The following is an 18,394-nucleotide window of genomic DNA, read 5'->3' on the forward strand; positions in this document are numbered from 1 at the left end:
TTACGACAGATCCCAAAACGAGACCGTACCACAGAATTGGGAGACCAGGGATGATCAGCCAACAAGCGCTTGGAGGTGGGTTTTAAATTTCCCGGGCCACAGACCAATTTTGTCCTTCTTATCGTTGGCTATAAATCACCGAAACGCATTAGTTTCTAGGAACAAATTATAAATGGGAATTGTTATATGTCGATCTAGTGATTTGATGATGCAGTACGATTAATATTGGTTGATCCTTAGAGGCGTGTGTAATTTTGGTCCGCAGACTCACCCTTTCTCATCCACCCCCGAAAATGACAACATGGCTGTCTTTGAAAAACGGAAGTCCATCAAACTCTCACTTGATGACACTGTGCCGCTTCAGTGTATGATAGAACTTGCTCAAAATGTCAAGGATCATACAGTTAGTTATACTCTTCAATCTAAATGTCACTTCGGTGGCCCCTAAATTTCTGATTGTGTATAAATTTATATGAAATCATTCTCATACTAAACTCACTAGACTAGCCTAACAGTAACTCAGCTCAGGTGGAATACTGACTCCGTGACTGACACTAGGCCTTCTCGTCTACTGCCTACACTGTTACTGTATGTCTGATCTTCATGTGTCATGGTTGAAGACGTGTGATGATTAAAACTTTTAAGTAAGCCTGTCTCCATCGTTTGTGGTTGAGTATTATTATCTTGTCTGTGAGCAGACTATTGTCATTTGTAAGAAACCACAGCAGTCCGTCATGGTAGTTGAGCTAAATCAAATGTAAGGGAAAATATTTGTGGTGTGATGGGAAAGGATTTTACTCTAATGTGTTTCTTCTCCAGGAATATGTTATACGAGTACAGCGTGGACCCCTTTCAGAAAACAACTGGACAGTTACAAAACGCTATAGTGACTTTGTGGCCTTGGATGCCATCTTGAGAGTATCAGGAATAGACCTGCCGCTGCCTCCAAAGAAAGTCTTTGGAAATATGGAGAGAGAGTTCATAGCAGAAAGAAAAACAGGATTACAGGTACGAAGAGTTAAAATAATTACAATATGATCTTGTGAATATATGTACTTGATGCAATAGCAAAAAAATTGCCTCTTTGAGTTAAAAAATCAATTGGATCATCCAGGCTGCGTGTCATTTTTGCTCCCCTCATTCATCTCTAAGCACAGGACTTCTTGCGGCTTCAAAGACTTGGTTGGTCAAAATACATTTTTGATGGCGCTCTCTGTTTATTGACAACCTCTTTCTCTCCGCAGGTCTATCTCAATACCCTCGTTTCAAATCCATTTCTTGCACCCACCGTTGAGGTAAAGAAGTTTCTGGACCCTCGCAATTATTCAGTCAACTTACAAGGTAAGACCAGATCAAAAAAAAATTAAAGATTCACATCTGATGTGAGGGGACATCGCAGTGATTATGATCTTGTCATGATGAATTGTGTGGGCACCTAAAGTCGTGTTTCCCTCAGTTTGTCAGTTTGTTGTTAAATGTCTTTATTTCATTGTTTCAGAGGTGGCTTTGCAGCATGTTTCCATGTATTTCCGATCAGAACAAGGATGGGAAGTGGTAGAGCCTTTACCAGACTTTGGTAAGCACGTTTGTTATCATGTAAAAGGTCAAATCAATTGCCAACAGTCTTTAACATTTATCACTGATTGTGTTGACCGAGGTTGTAAAACCTGATGTCACCTCAAAATTCCACAATCATTGGCCCATATCTAACAAGTGTATGATTGATATGAATTTAATTATCTTCATAACATTTCCATGATGAAAACTGAAATTTGACCCTACATGTAGTAATTGACCTTGAACACCATAACACAAGCATCCGCGCAGTGGTCAGTTTTAAGGCATTTGGTGAAGATGCCACTTTGGCACCATGCAAGTGCAGTTAGTTGTCCTTCTTCACAAACCAGTAGCTCTCCAGTGGTTTTAGGGGGAAAGACTGATGAAGAGAGAGATTGATCACTCCTCAATTAAATAATTCTCTTCTTTAGGGTGGAGAGTGCGTAAACAATACTTCATGGTGCGACCACCTGGACAGCCTAAATCTCTAGAGGTGATGCATTGGGTAAGATATCTGTTCGGGTTGTGTTCAGAGCTCGACATTACAAAGGGTATTTTTAAGTTACCATTTTGATTTTGCACTTAAGTTTTGATAGAGCACATTCATTTCAAAAACAGGCTTGCATGATGACACATGAAACCAGAAGGATTTTTCTTAAACTCACAAATATCTCTTCCATTTCAGACTGGGTTCGGTCCTGATCAATACATTCCAGTAAAAGAACTTGCTGCCATCATGAAGATACTGCCAACATTACAAGTGAGTTTTAAAATTCCTTCAAGATGGATGCTTTGCCTTCAATTTAATAGGAAAATTCTGTAAAGACATCAAAGGTCAATCAGTGGTGGGAGGACATGTCAGTTGAAGAATGTTCTATTCTCAGGGTCTTGCAGTCTTTAATATTGCAGATTGTTCTGTCACAGCGAAATCATCTTCTATGGGGAACTCTAACCCCAGTTAAGTGATGAAAAGATTATAAATGCGAAGTGAATATTTTTTGTTCCACATCATACAGACTTTGTGCATGTCTTTTACAAATGAACTGATTGTCAACAAATTCAGTCTTCAAAGATTTGACATATCCATTTTCAGCATCCCTACATTTGTCCAATATCACATGCTGCTGCCACTGAAAATGGAGGAATGACAATCCGACCATTCAGAGAAAAAGGAACTTTAAAAGATCATATCTATAAGGTAGGAGAGGGATTGTCTCTAGTATCCTACAGAAGGTCTGAAATAGTCATAGAAATTTGGAAAATGTCTGAAAATCATATAAAAGGTCATGATGATTTCCAAGAGAGAGTGGCCTGCCAAAGAGCACAAGATAACAATGTTGACATTACCTGTACCATGCTGCTCCTCTCTCCTCAGTAATATTGTCACTTCTTTTGCAGGCCAAACCAAAAATGCCATATCTGAGGAAGTATGGGAAACAAAAAGCTAATAATACTCCACAGTTGTTAGAGATCAAAACATATGGAAGACACATCCTGGAGGCTGTTAAGTTCTTACAAGAAAAAGGTGTGCCATATGGTAGGTGTTGGGGTAATGATTACTTTTCATGCTTCCAGGACATTGGGGACTGTGTCGAGTGTATTTATACATTGTAGTAGCGAGGCTGGAGCCCATGTGTTTTTTAGGCTAAATTTATTTTCAAGCTGAATTTAATCCTTCAGTTTGATCAGTTCAATGTTGCAGAATTGCTGATTTTCCAATTTGAGTTCAACTGGAGTAGATGATCTTTGAGCTGTTCCATGCTCTCTAACTTTCTGCTGCTGATTATCCTATTTCTCAAGTTCCTTTCTGACGAAAAGAAACCTTGCTCAAACTCGAGGCACTTTCACATAAAACATACTGAGATTTCAAAGGGCAGCTATAAACTCCCATTGAAACCCAAGCAGTTATGGGCCTATAACCTCTCGATCATGAGGTGGATGCCCTTCTTCCATAGTTAATTCATCTCTTTGTCCTACTTTCAGGTCATCTTCATTCAGGCAATGTGATAATTGAAAATGGTCATTGTTTATTGTTAGACGTTGAAAACTCATTACTTGGTCTCCCTCCAATTCACAGACATCATATTGCAAACTTCAAGAAGATCCAGGTTAGTATTGTCGGTTGCCAATCTAAATCCTTATCAGTGTTGATGAAATGTTGAGATTTATGCTACTGAGGTTGTGCAGATGACTTCATCACAAAAAAACACACCATAAAATGTATGACACTGACCCACGTGGTGCACGATGCAACAATACCGAAGTGAATTGTTTTATCATCAACAAGGACATCACTTTAAAGCCTCTATAGCCTCTCTGAGTGACTGAGTGCAATTGACTTTGACCAAAAGGATGTAGGATCAAATCCTACAGAGATTTTGGGAGTATTCGTTTTAGCAAGTACGTGTAGTTTCTGCTTTTAACATTTCAAGGCTTTTATCTGAATTAAAATTTGGATTTAGTTATATTCCTAATATATTCTTCTCGTTCAATTTTTCCAGACATTTGAGAGTATTGATGTGTTCAACTTTGGTCACCTGCTGTATGAGATGGCTTTTGGTGAACCATTGACAACTGCTACGTTAGATTTCCTTCCTCCCACATGCCCTCCACAGCTAAGTAAGTTATAGTTGTCTTCTAGCTTGGCTCTTGGTGGTTGGTCAGATTGCATCCGTGGCGAGTGACCCTTGCATCTATACCCAGTGACTCGGACTTCAGTAGATTTTTGTGATCACTAGTTAAATTCAATGGTCTGGTGGAGGAGACCATCATAAGCTGATGATAACTTGGATGGGGTATTCAGCTTGCCTTTGCCATAGACAGGTGCAGTCTCTGTTTTAATGTTTCCTCAAAGGTTGAGGCAGTCCAAGTAAGGACCTTGTCTATCAAATTCACAATGTTTGGATTGTTAGTCTGACACCCTAACAACAAGAACATCTTTTAGAATTGCTGTACCATCACATGGGGTGACTTTGAACGGTGGGGTAACTTTGAACACCCCACGCCCCACATCCCTCCCCAAGAAAGATTTGTTGTGATGAAAAACATCTGTAGTCGAGTGTTCAAAGTTACCTCACTGTTACCCCAAGTTGAACTTGGTTATGGCCGAGCAGTTCCAGCTGTTATGGTTGTTTCATTTCTCTGATGGTATTTTGCAGAAGACGTCCTGGAATCAATACTTACACCTGACTCATGTAAGAACGGCTTGCCGGTGATAACAGACCTTTTAGCAAATCCGTAAGTGTTGCAAGCTGCTGTTAATTCTCAACATTTTCATTAAGATTTCCGTCTGTGGCTGGTGGTACCAGGCCCTCCTTTAGCAACAGGGTTAATCTACATAATGTTTTATAAATCATTCAGATAGCTCTTGCAACTGCTTTGGCTGTTCTACTTGTGCACTGATTTGGAGGTGTGATGAAATTGGTCCAATTGGATTATGAGTAAAAAAGATCTTATAAAAACTAAAAAGTCAAGAAGTATCCTGTATTTTCATTTCAGTTTATTCAGTGATGTGTACCTGTCTCCCTCAGAGAAGCCAGTGCTTAAAATTCCGAGTAAATTGAAAGAGGTTCTGAGATCATCCAAAGAGGAGACAGAGAAGAGACTTCGTGAAGATCAGAAACTGGTGAGAATTATCTTTAGCAAGCTAGACCGTGGCTCAGACCACTGAATATATCTTAGCTTGCCACTCCAATAAATGACACCCTCCAACTGCATTTTTGGTCAATGGAAAAACATGTTGGCAAGAACAATATGGGGCAGAGGGATGTAGAAACACCAGCGCATTTCCGATTGGACTGTAAAAGGACGAATCAGACGAGGTCCAATCATAGCAGTCATCAATGCTGCTAAATGGTGCAGCGTTGTGACTAATGTTTGAAAGTAAGATCAGCGCCTGGCACCTCGGGTACAACTTCAGGTCTGTGGATGCCTTCATGTGACAGAGAGGGCAAATCTCAACCAAATACGTTTACTTCTGCCAGTTCGGTGGCGCCCCCACGACTGCAGGTTGTGGGTCTGAGATATTGATTGTCATCTTGCTTCTGTTTCCATCTTCAGATCAGTCAAGTCAAGCGGCGATCAAAAGCTCAAGCATATCACGCAGAAGAGGAGAAGAAAAATAGAAAGAAAAAGCGCTCATCTAAGGTATCCTGTTTATTACCCAAAAACACTTGAAGACTTGATGGTTCAGTATCCAGTAATGCTGCATTATACTATTAGCCGGCAAATTTTTATGCCTGTTTATTACAGAGCTATTAAGGAAAATTTCTGAAAAAATAAAATTTTCCAATTTATATTTTTGCAGTTTGCGAAATTTCATTAACATAATTTCGTTTTGTAACTTCATAAAACCTGCAATATGTGGATTATTTCATCTTCAGAAATTTCACAGCACTATCAGTGAAACGGATGGCAGCAGTACAACAACAACCCCTCCAACGTCGCCAACGCCATCTACACCTACGTCGCCAATGTCCCCGACATCGCCAGGTGAGTCAAGGACTGCAAAAATATTTGTCGTTTTGAATTATTCTATCTCCATCTTAAAAGAAAGGACATGATACAGTGTCAGGTTTTCTGGACTACCTGACACCCTTGAACCGTTTAGCGTCATTTGACTTGACTCGGAGTAGCGCCCTTGGTGTTAGCAAATCCATCGCCTTATGCTTACTTGTTGTGTCTACAAGCAGCTGTCATGTTGAGAATGGACCATCAGCAGATCCTTTCTCTTCTATTTGTTTGTCACCGTGTGCACGAGTGAATCAGTACTGTTGCACTCCGTGAAGTGTCCAGTACACTTTGCAGGCTTATTCATTCACTGCAATTGCACTGGAAAACAAGTCAAGTTTCACCTTGCCTGATTAGAACCGTACAATTGTTCCTCAATGCGCCTCCATGTTTTCCTCCATTTCCTCAAAATTCCCAAGAAAAAACAAATTTGATGTACCCATTTTGTCACCGCACTCTCAAGCACGAATGTTAATTATTCAAACACATTTGTTGGAGCAGCATCCTGGACGATTTTTGGGAGAAAATGTGTTTTTTTAAAGTAAAATAAGGAGGTCCGTTGAGGAACAAAAAGCAGCTGAAGCCTCCTGATCATGCAAGGTGACTTGTGATACAACTTTCTCATGCTATGTTCTGTACTAATTTCTAGACGAGACAAGTTGAAGCAAATGAATGGACAATCGACATGTAAGATTTAATAGATCTCTGAGCATTCTACTCCCTCAACAAATATCAGTTGAATGCAGTGATTTCTTTCTATCACTCAGAAAGGTGGCATGAAGTTGCTGTTGTAATATAGAATATCTAGACTTTGAAGTGGGAAGATATATTTTGTTGGAAATACAGTTCTTGCCCTGTGTTTGTTAGTATAGCCAATTTTCTCAATGGATGGGAATGAGATGCATTGGACTTTGACAAAGCTTGTACCCCTTTCTTACCTTCATTCCTCCAAAACATTTCTTGCATGCCTTAATACCAATCACCACAAGGTAACACTATTACTCTGCTTCATTACCCGGCTAATCCAGAAACATTTGTTACAAGCATCATAAAATGAATAGACTTGCTTGGTCAACAAATGCAGTAGCATGAACGTTTGCAAATTCTTCTTCTCACTTCAATGGTCAATAGCATGGTTGGATGCAATTTGCAGTTTCAGGTTGAGTTAATAGAGGTTGATTTTCTTGTCACAATCCTTGCTTTGAAAAGCAGCAGTTTGGGCTGCACTCTTCCATTTAAATGAGATTACAGAAGGTCAGTAACCAGAAAAGTGGAAGTTTCTGACACATGTACTGTGGAGTGGGTGGTAGAATTGTCCATAGGTGGACACAGTTTAGATATCTGCTCTAGCCTTCTGCTTTGTGTGTCTCCTGGAATTCCTTTTAAGAGGACAGAATGTATGGTGTCATCCAACCACTGAGTTCTTATAACATCCCAGTCTCTCTTGACAATGCATACTGTGGCCTGGCCTCGCTGCCCCATGCTGAAATTTGGGTGATGATTTTTGGCAATTCAGAGCAGATTTTGTTTTGTGCTTGGGCTGTTTTGAGATGTTATAGTTTCTCAGCTGAGTCCAAAAAATTTTCAGTGTTCGAGGTCTTACAACTCAGCACCATCATAATCATCAGCAACCAAGAGCACATGGACTACAAAGTGGGATTATGTCCTTTGACATCAACAAAGTTATTGCCAAACCTCGGTCTTTTACACAGGATTGATGAGGCAGAACATGTCTTCTGTTGTACTATGTGCTATTTCTGTGTTGTTGATTGCCTGTGTTTATTTTTATTTGCTGAGGGGTAGAAGATTCTGCCCACTATGTGAAACTGGGGACCATGACCACTATTTTTTCTCTGGCTTTCAAGATGTTTTATTCCTTTATCAAAAAGAACGAAGGGATGAACTTGGTCAAAATTGTCAAAAAATATATTCAGGAAGAAGTATAAATCTTGTCATAAGTAGTGGTTTTAGTCGCAATTTCACATTCTAGGCATACCTGTGAACGTATTGTGTAACTTTTGCTTTATCACACAAATACTCTAGTTTCACTGATATAAGACTGCTTCATTAATTACTATGGGCAAGTCGAAACATGGCCTCATGACCATAGACAACTTGGTGTCGCCAACCCATTGACATTGTCTATTCAGATTTGAATTTTTTCAATGGCGTCTTACCACCATGCACGTCGTAATATCACATCACAAGTTTCTTGAATATTCAGAAATGACCTTAGATAAGTCAAATTAGAGTATTTCAGCTTGTGCCTATTGTATCATCTTCTTAAATTTCCGGATCTATCTGAGCCCGATCAGGGCTTCCAACTGGGATATATGTGGATGGAAGATTTAGGTGTGAAGGCAAACTATAACATTTTATTGTAAAAATAGCTTGGTATAGTGAGGCCCTGCTTGTATACCTTAGGTTAAGTGATGTTGTATGAAGATTGGTGGTGGGTGCATGTTGTCAAAATAAATCATGTAACTATCATTAATAACTTCCATAACACCAAATCAATATCACTCACCCGACACCTTTTCAACTGGGGTCCAACCAGTACTGGCAGCAGGTGACCACACATAGTCGAGATGTACGATTCGTCAACATTTTCTTCATAACATAATTGAATGATTCAATATAACAGGTTCATGTTGTCTTGGTGTCTCAAATCAACTTTTTACAAAGCAAATGGTGGTTTTCGACCACTGCTACAACGTGTTATGAATTGTTGCTGATCTATTAGAGTCAAAATCGAGGCCATATCAAATTCAAAGCTCACCCAAAAGTGACATGATGCTGCAATTCTCTATCTCACTACTTTCAGGTCCATCTGCTCCGACTCCGCCACCACCTCCACCAATAGGAGGTGCGCCCCCACCTCCGCCTCCACTGCCACAAGCAGCACAGACATCACCGGCGCCACCCGCAGCCTCTGGTGCAAGAGGTGCTCTTCTTGGCTCTATCAGTGGATTCAACAAAGGAGGGCTCAAAAAGACTGTCACTGTTGATAAAAGTGGGCCAAAGATTTGAGGAGGCTCTTTAGGAACGACTAGGTCATTGGACTGATAGCTTTGTTATAGGAAAAGCAGAGGCCAATTGCTGAGAGGCCTTTTTCTCGTAGATCATCTTTTTGACATTGTTTGGGCTTGATTGCACTGTGGCTTGTCATAATGTTCAAATATCAGTGACTATTTTGTGAATGACTGGCGCAGCACGGCACCTCTTGGTGTTTTAATGAGACATATCCAGGAAAAGGAAATAGTGAAAGAAGTGATGTTAGGTGCTAGGATTTGATATGAACTTGCTATCAAATACATTAGTGCCAAATTGACTCTATTCTTGGTTCAGATGGCGGACCAGAGGTATAGCTTCGAATGTGTTGTGCTGTAAATATTTCCTGGTTTACCGTGCATCCGTTTCAAGTTTAAGGGGGAATATAGGCACGAGCTAGCTGTCCATCAGGACTTTGTACAGTTGACAAGTATACTGTGATTGTGGTTGATTCAGCGATACTTATATTCCTTCGTAACTTAATTAGACCTATTTGGCTCCTGCCTATAGGCTCCCTTGTGTAAACGGATGGACATGGACAGGGCCTTTTTTGTAGGCTGTGATGTTCAACCAACAGTAATGAGTGTTGGTCTACATGCTAATAACATATCCGTGCTTTCACTCCTCAATAAAGGGTAGAATTTGGTTTTCTTTGCGTTCTAGTATCTGTAATAGTATATGCTTGTTTCAAAATACTCTGATTCTGCATATAATGAAGTGAAACTGACTGGTTTGAAGTCTCATTTTCCCACAGACCAGTTTCAAAGTATGAACCAACTCATGAAAAGAAAATAATTTTTTCTTGGGCCTTAGATACATGTAGGCTGGACATCTGAGTCGTTGTCATTACTGTCGTAGGCATCATGACTCTGTTTCTTGCCTTTATGATGCAAAGGCCCGAAGAATAACCCTTTTTGCAACTGGTCTCGGGGAGAATTTATGCTAGAAACAGACCAGTCAAGATGGCTGTGTGTTGTATATTGAGAAACAACAGCTTTTCTCCTGTTAGTTTGTCCCGGGGTCATTGGGCTCCGTTGAGCGTGGAACAAAATATCTTTCTTAGATTTCAGCATAAGAGTGTCCATGATTTGGCTTTAGTCTTGCTTTCATGTTATGTTACACTGTTACAATCATGGTCAAGAATTATAATTGTACAAAACCTGTTGATTGGTAAAATGTATATTGATAAATTTTATCATTAGATGTTGTTTATTTTTATGAAAGATGAAAATATTTTTATGAAATCTTAGGCGTATCAAGCATGGTATTGAAGCGGTATTATTCTGTTTGCTGTAAATATTACCAACTTTATGAGTTAAGGGTGTCAATCTATTGAGCATTTACCGGTTGAATCCTCGCAAACTTGAGTACACGTTTGGCGCTTCTTAGTTTACACGTAGGATCCCATTTTGTTATTCTCAAATATCCAATATAGGCCCGACCTGGTAAGGAGAAAGGGTACATGTACACATGTGATAGAATATATCTCAAATATACAGCCTAAACTTTTCAACCACCAAATTATTGTGACCGAGTACAGCAAGATCAGTTATATATTGCCAGACGGAAATAGAGTAACTTAGTGCCACCTGATGTAAGTTATTGAGCAAAGGGATTAGAAAAATGTATGTAATGGAAAATGCATTTATCTCTGCCAATTCTTTTGGCTACCAAATCGTTCATGCTGTAAAGCCATTGAGAATCTCTGCATCATTCTGTAAGGTGTAGGTATTTAAAAAAAGACACTTGCTCCATTTCCATTTTGTGGTGAATGTGACTCATTTTGCTGTCCTGGGTGGTGTCCAACTATCAGAACCGGCTAAAATAAACTATTTCACAATAATTACTTCTTTATTTGTTTGATGAGTCATCTAAAAATTTGTAATGGTAAAAAATTAAATGAAAAGGAAGTATGGTGCATCATGTTCACAGCCAACAAAAACTGACCTAAGACTTGAATTTTCTCAATTGACATAGCACACTTTATTGTTGTCCTGGCAACTGGTTGTTCTCATTGACATTGTGATAATGTCCCCCTCCCCCCCCCCCCCCCCAGGTTGTATTGTCCAATGTATGGTGGTGGAGTGTAAAATGGCATATAGCTGGGATATTGTGGGTTCAGTGCTGACAAGACCACCATTTATCTCTTTGGCCTACGTCAAGGAGACAGAAACATTATTACCTAACCCCAGTGCCATTGAGAAGTCAATCAAATACTACCAGGACATGGTACTAGTTGGCCTGTTGCAGACAAAACTTAGTTGTTCTGAGTAAGTTCATAGAGTAGGCTGCTGCTAATGCAAGACGAGAAGTTGCTTGTGACTAGGCCCCAATAATGGGCGATATGAATAAAGACTAGCAAATGCTTTTACTTCAATTTTGTACAGAAAGGCCAAGTGTAAATGTACATGTCTCAGTGGACCAGTTGGTGTTTGATCTGTCATGTTTTTGTGGTGGTTGTGACAAGGTGCTGACTTCATCATCTTCTATGACGTAAGCAAATATGATAATCTCCTGAATAAACTGGTTGTGACGTCTCATCTCAATCGGTGACAATCTGGTTGGCTATGAAATTGACATGACAGATTTATCAGTGGGCACTCTACTGGAAGTGACAATGGAGATGACAGGGATAGTCTACCTTTGAAATACGTTGCATTGAAAATGTATTCAGACACACATCGGACAGGCTGATACCATATTATGTGACCCGTCACAGCAAAACCAGGTGCATGTCACACAGAAGACGGTGAGTCTAAATGACACCAGGAGATAACGGAAGAAATTGATGTGCTTATATTTCGCAAAAGGCAGACAATAGAGAAATGGACAAACAGTCCGTCTCAACCTGCCGAGCTCAGAGTGACATGCGCCTGGTTTTGAGTCACATATTATGGTGAACAGTCAGGGCCGGTGTAGAAGTTTAAAATGTCCTAGGATAAAATGTCCGGGAACAAAGGATTCTATTATGCGCTTCAATCTCTGAGCTATTGACGGTCAGGGTCTCTATAGAACCATATTGCAGAATGCAATAGGGCCGGACACTTTTTCCAGGGGGGGACACTTTTTACTTTAACACCGGGTTTACAGTTGACCATCCTCGCCATGCCAAGTGGCAATCATTCCCGCTTCCAAATTTTAGCCGTCCCCAAATGCATTCTCCAAACGTCGTCAATGGTGATCAATCAGATCATCGTCGCCAAGTCTCGATTCGCATTTTAGAATAACCAGTCCAACGAACCAATCAGCGTGTAGCCTTGGAGAATGGCGTATCCCATGATGTAGTCAATAGTCTATTTCGGGGCAATTTATTCAACTAGAGGCAATTAGTGGGGTTTTTTTGCATAAAAAGGCAACTTCTATGAACTTCATATTTATTTAAAAGAGTTGTTTTATGATATTTACTGGAAATTTTGAGTTTCACTGAAACGATTTTGTTACATGACGAGATGTACACTATCTCCTTTACCTGGAACACATTTTCACGATGTTTGGAGGCAGAGTCAGTAAGGTGTGCGGTTTGATTGCGTGGAAATGACGTCAAACTTGCTCGTATGCTAATGAGCCTGAAACCAATGAACGAGCCCTTGATTGGTCACGTGATACTTGTGGTACTTGTCCCTTTAAATAACGGAGACGGTCTGCAAATTGTGTCCGTATTTCACGAATATTTATCTGAAAACAATAATTCCTTCACCTGAAGGTGCACGCGGACCTTTTCAAAAGTACTGGCGTGTTGTTTTTCGCCGAAAATTGGTCAAACGTCCTTGTAGCAGCTTGGAAAGGGCGTTATTTTGTGCTCCGGGTGAGTTTTCAATATAAATATCATGGCCGCCTCCTCCAGCATGTCAAGTCGAACTCTTCCTGGCCTTTCCAAAATATGATAATAAATCATGCGAATGTATATATCAGCTTCCCAAAATCAATGTCATTTGCCAAGTGTTGATCTTCACGTTCTCAGTAGTAAGATGCTCCTTGCATATGACTGGGCTCCTTCGATGAAGGTCAGGTGTGTCTGATAGTATTTCAAGTGACATGACAGACCCGAGACCGATCTGAGACCAAGACAAGACCGTCACCGAGTGACCGAGTCATTGACTACCTACTGCATTGATTGTGACTGAAGTCTGAAATGGCCCCGTCTCTGACAGACAGTGTCCAGTGAGTGACACTGACATGACATGAGTACCAGTAATAGTGAGTTACACTAACGGACTGACCGAGTATACACACTTTCTCGAGTATGCGGTCCCGTCCTCCGTTTTTAAAGGACAACGCTGTATGCATGGTATGGTTAGGTGTCTTTTCCAAGGACACAGAGTTTAAACAACAAGAATCAAACTTGAGAACCTGAAACAACCATGGAGCAGACAGTTTTTGTTAATTTGGAACATCAGACTTCTTGTTACTGTTGTTGAGTAAACAGCATGACAGACTATCAGTAGTATCAGACTTCTTGTTACTGTTGTTGAGTAAACAGCATGACAGACTATCAGTAGTATCAGACTTCTTGTTACTGTTGTTGAGTAAACAGCATGACAGACTATCAGTGGCATGATTGAAGATGGGTGTCCGTCTGCCAGGCCAGCAAACCCCTGAATTGATTATCTATCGGCATTGAAGGAGAGTATCACATGGTATCCTTCTTGTTTCCATGGTAACGCAAGTGAAAGTCTTTCCCCTGATGCATTATAGGATTTTGTCAGAATTTGGTGCATGTAGGTGATCTGTATTGATTTCTGAGGTGGTGGATACTCGATAGCAATATGGGCAATTATATGTGTTTATCTGGTGAAGTTTGAGACTCCCGTGAATTTGACAGACATTTTTTGCCTTTTGAAACAACACAGGATTACAATTTTAGTTCAGAAATAGAATTTATAGAACAGAATGTCATGTTTCGTTAGGTTAATGTGGAGTAGCACAGTGGTTGGAGCACGATTAAAGCTGTTACTCTGGTTTTAGAGCATCACAGTGTTCTCCACACCCTTTAAAAAAGGGATGCCCCACCCCCTTACTGGCCAGTGGGTCCGATTTCCACCCCCTTTAAAAATGGCCGCCCTCTTAAAAAACAATTTATTTGGAAAATGACCTCCTAAATCGTTTTATCCACCTTAAAATGCTATATTATGACCCCAAATGCAAAATGCTTCTGAAATCCTTGAAATCTACAAACGGTGTCACCACTGATGCATGAAGATGCCCCATTACTCATCATTTCTGACTGCAGTCCGGGTGGTATTGATAATTCGTGATTGTGCCAGTTTAGTTTAATTTGGGATTCACAAGTATGGAAACAATCTAAAGATCCATTTCCTATTTGTGTAGAAAAAAAGACAATACCCACCTGCATTTGTATTCTATTGTTATTTTTGACTGCTTGATATGATATTGATTGTCTGTGCACCGCTGAGAAAATCTTACAGATTGCGTTACTTATTGTGTCTGGCTTCATCTCGCTCGAACAATTCTGTCATTATGATGAATGCAGTGATGTCACGGCTTATGTTGGCGCCCCTGGCTTCTTCATTAGGATGCACGCCGGCGGTGTTCTCCCTGATTGCCTGTCATTATGCGGTAGAGATAGGACTGTTGCCAGAGATGAGCTACATGAACCTGTTATTAAAAAACGTGGAATAGAATAGAAATTAATTTTCCTCTCTGTTAGTGGGTATGCAGTATTGGGAACTGTTAGATTAGATTTTTGCATATCTATACAGTATACTTTCTCTTGCGATTAACATTAGTCAGTGATGGATACATGAGCGATCCAAGGGGAGGAGGGTTTCAACAGGATTGAATTTGTAAGGGGGGTGCACAAAACAACCATACTCGGACAACCTTACTAGTCAGCAGTTGTGGGTGTCATCTGTCCTCTATTGTCACCTGCAAGTATTGAACCCCCCATAAAAATAATCCATCATCGGCTGGTACAAGTATTCAGTTGAAAAAACCTTGTTATGACATGTATGATGGATTTATGGGTGAGTTGATACAATTTCCGAGCAAAGGATTTATTATAAATAATGTAGTGTAATAGAAGACAGGTGATTGGTCGCTGTAATAAGATTTCTGCATCGTTTCATGTTGGCTGCCGAACAAAATCAGTTGGAATAAAGATGAGTTATAAGATTAATGAAGAAGGCTGAGTGTGTATTCTGCATAGTAGTTGTCTAAAGAATTATATCCTTTGATACCACCTGACCCTTAAATGGAAAGAGTGAGACAGACCCTCCCGTTGAACTTCTTCAGCATTCAGAGTTGTTTTAGTAAAGAATTCAGCTATCCAAGAGATGTCTGCAACAGAGGTTTGTGGTCTCGGTGATGTAATTTGGCCAGCCCAGTATTCCTCTCTGTTCATCATCAAGAGAGGCAGGTCTGCAGCACATGACTATGAGCTGGAGTTTGATCTCCGGCTCCAAATTCACATCGGGCAGATTCTCTTAAATACCTGCTCCTTCATGCTGCCCGTAGGAGCCAGGTTGGGTCAGATGTGTTTCTGTTGAAGGAAAAGAGTTCAGTTGAGTCAACCACTGACCATGCTGTTGCATAAGTGTATATGATTCCCTCCTACATTACAGGGTGCCTCAAGGGTCCACGGCCAAGTCCAAAAAGAACTTACTCCTTGTTGCTAGTTTTGCAGTTTAGTTCAGAAGCAGGTGACTCTCCTGCTTATGATGTCTGTCTATCAGAAAGATGGATGAAACTGTCATTGAAGTAAGGTTTCGAGTTAATCACACGTGAACTTTCCATAAGAAAAGGTGATTGCTTGTTTATTGAATATATCAAATTACTCTCTTTGCAGGTCTCTAACACTGTAGACTCTTGATTCCCTTGTGTTGGTAAGTCAACTTCCTTATTAATCTTTTTTGACAATTTTCAATGAAATCCTTCTTCATGTTTTGAGAGATTCTGGTCTTATGCAAGTATAGCTTATACTACTAGTATCACTCTGCAACCATTTTGTTTCAGAATAATTTGCCCTTACTGGTGCTACCATCTGCAATCTAAGGTTTGAACTAGAGCTTTTAAAAATTATGCTTGGTGTCTTACCACTGATCAATAGGAATACATTGTTGCTTAAAATTGTGGACAAGTTTACGTGTACTGCCATCTACCACCCTAGTGGTATCGAATGATTCGTTTGAGTGGTTGACTTCTATTACCTTTCCATTCACTGGTGTTGTGAATCTGGTAGTTGGAAGATATCGAATGCCACAAGCAGGAGTTGATTTCAGTGTCCTTGGTTGTACTCCAAATTTCCAAAAGATGAAATTACTGAGATATCCCTCGACTTGAAGTAGAATAAGCAGTGGTAGGCCTACCCACTTCTGTTGAAAGCAGTGTAGAAGGGCGCAGTGCCCGGCGTGCCTCTCTTGAAGTGCTCTATACTATAGTCTCCCTTTAAGGAAATCTTTCAAGGAAATGATTGATGGTTCACCACTTGTTTCAGGTGCTATCTTGTGCTTAGCATCTTCCTCATTCTGACTGATACCCTTCCTGTTATCTAGACGCTGTAGAATCAATAATAAAGTACAGTAGTATTCAAGTTTCATCACTGGCGTGAATTGATCAAATTTTCAGCAGGTATTAATATTATCTCAGTCCAGGTAGCTCGGGAGAACTGCGCATTGGAAATCAGAGATTTCATATTGTTAGTTATTTTCAATAATACACGACCAGGGAAGAGTTGATTGGTAAAAATGAGACATTATTCTCGCTGCTCTTCGTGGCATTCATGCCTACGGCGGACAAATCAAAATTTGATTGGTAACCATGGAAACACATTTCTTGTTTCCATTTTTGATCGGTTCTGGAATCATTGATTTTATTCCCATCTCCAAATGGGGATACCATTGGCTGTGAGACTGTGGGGTGATGTAATGTATTCAGAGGGTCTCTAGAACTACCTCAGTGGAAGGGGATGCCTTTGTGGAGGGGTGACAGCTGGGCAAGCTCTCTGACCTGCCCCTGCTCCCTTTAAAGATCCAGACGTACAACCTTCCATCAATGAAGAGTAATTCTAAGAGTGGCTAATCAGACAGTGGGTTACTGTCCGAATTAACTGATGTACACACAATCAGAAAACTGATACAAATATCACTCTTATGTCAAGCCCAGTGACCGTGTTGTGCTGATCAATATTGATATTGATTCTTAAACCATCACATGCCCATGTCACATTGTCAAATGGCTCATCAGGTTGGAGTGTAGAACCCACAACCTTGTGATTATGAACCTGGGCTCCTATCACTGTGCCACTGATTTCCTTTGATTTTGATGTTGTTCGGACTCATTTCCAGTGGGAATCAGTGATTTGAAATTAACAACCAAACAAAATAGACTGTCCCTCAACTAAAACCACAATTTGCCCTCCTAATTTAATTTACTGACCAGGTCACACAAATCCCTGTAGCAGCAGTATTATTTGCTAATGGAATAATGAGTGCGTTACTGTGAGAATTTTTGAATGTGTATGTTTCCTGATAGGCAACCATTACTATTCCTTGTGTTTCTATGGCAACCAGCCCTGATTCAGTAGAGCTCATCCTTGTGCATTGGTTGGATTTGAACGTTGAGTGTCTGGTGCTGGAATTACATACGGGCTATGTAGATAGGGGGTCTTGGACAAAATGTGGGCGACGATAACGCGATTGGCGTAATGTCATTTCCGTATGCTTAAAATAAAGAAAGATACAGACCATAATGACATGACATGCCACATTGTTTCATATTCTCATTAGGTTTTAGTAAATAAGATGACTGTCAATATGATTATGTTGCCACCTGATTGGTTGAACTAAAAAGTTTGCATAGCAAACACCTGGACTGATATAGAGGTCACCGGCTTTGGTTACAACTGCCTTGTTTACTCCAAAAGCAACTACCCTGTACTTCATCATCATGGTTTCTCGAAAAGCAACTGCCTCTGTTGGCTTCAAAAGTCTCTGTTGATGCTTCAAAAGTCACTGTTGATGCTTCAAATTCAAAATTCACTGTTGAAGTGGCTTCCAAGTCTGTAATACTCATTCTGAACCATCCGAGGTACTCCGTCCGTAACCTCACCACATGGTGTAACAGAGTCCGGGTCGGGGTGGGTTACTGAGAGTGCCTTGGGTAAATTCAAGCCCTGCACTCTCACACATCCTAGTCATGTGGTTGCAAATCTCAAGCCAACACAGAAAGATTTAAGCCACTAAGACGTATTAGGATGTGACAAAACTTGATAAGTATCGATCTATCAGACTGTCAGTTGTGGCCGATTGTAAGGCTGGAG

The 18,394-nt window shown here is 40.3% G+C and overlaps 2 protein-coding genes across 11 annotated transcripts in view; both read left to right on the forward strand.

Annotated features, from left to right (window-relative positions):
* Positions 1–265: 265 nt before the first annotated feature.
* Positions 266–11,097, forward strand: LOC135490800 (PX domain-containing protein kinase-like protein). Of its 2 annotated transcripts, XM_064776309.1 has the most exons (16): positions 266–403; positions 820–1,008; positions 1,245–1,341; positions 1,499–1,576; positions 1,989–2,062; positions 2,243–2,317; positions 2,651–2,755; positions 2,956–3,094; positions 3,541–3,665; positions 4,059–4,176; positions 4,716–4,794; positions 5,056–5,182; positions 5,617–5,703; positions 5,940–6,048; positions 6,716–6,753; positions 8,891–9,024. In XM_064776309.1, the coding sequence occupies exons 1-15, from the start codon at positions 302–304 to the stop codon at positions 6,727–6,729; spliced, it is 1,518 nt and encodes a 505-aa protein (XP_064632379.1). In that variant the 5' UTR covers positions 266–301; the 3' UTR covers positions 6,730–6,753; positions 8,891–9,024. The 2 variants fall into 2 exon arrangements, with proteins under 2 accessions (XP_064632379.1, XP_064632378.1); XM_064776308.1 differs by lacking the exon at positions 6,716–6,753 and having other exon boundaries at positions 8,891–11,097.
* A 1,625-nt stretch (positions 11,098–12,722) lies between these two features.
* LOC135490689 (plasma membrane calcium-transporting ATPase 2-like) overlaps positions 12,723–18,394 on the forward strand; it is a 91,438-nt gene continuing 85,766 nt past the window's right edge. For all 9 annotated transcript variants that reach the window (XM_064776044.1, XM_064776045.1, XM_064776046.1 and 6 more), the window contains exons 1-2: positions 12,723–12,922; positions 15,923–15,959. The gene's annotated coding sequence lies outside the window, so the exon portion shown is untranslated. The remainder of the gene's footprint in view (positions 12,923–15,922; positions 15,960–18,394) is intronic.

This window comes from Lineus longissimus, chromosome 7, assembly GCF_910592395.1.
Source record: "Lineus longissimus chromosome 7, tnLinLong1.2, whole genome shotgun sequence".
In the NCBI taxonomy this organism is placed as follows: domain Eukaryota; kingdom Metazoa; phylum Nemertea; class Pilidiophora; order Heteronemertea; family Lineidae; genus Lineus; species Lineus longissimus.

What these genes read in the sequence shown, in the direction of transcription:
- LOC135490800 (XM_064776308.1), top strand. Translation starts at nt 302, where the DNA reads ATGGCTGTCTTTGAAAAACGGAAGTCCATCAAACTCTCACTTGATGAC. An exon ending in AAAGAAAAACAGGATTACAG is followed by an intron (nt 1,009 to 1,244) that starts GTACGAAGAGTT and finishes TTCTCTCCGCAG; the next exon opens with GTCTATCTCAATACCCTCGT. An exon ending in AGATACTGCCAACATTACAA is followed by an intron (nt 2,318 to 2,650) that starts GTGAGTTTTAAA and finishes ATCCATTTTCAG; the next exon opens with CATCCCTACATTTGTCCAAT.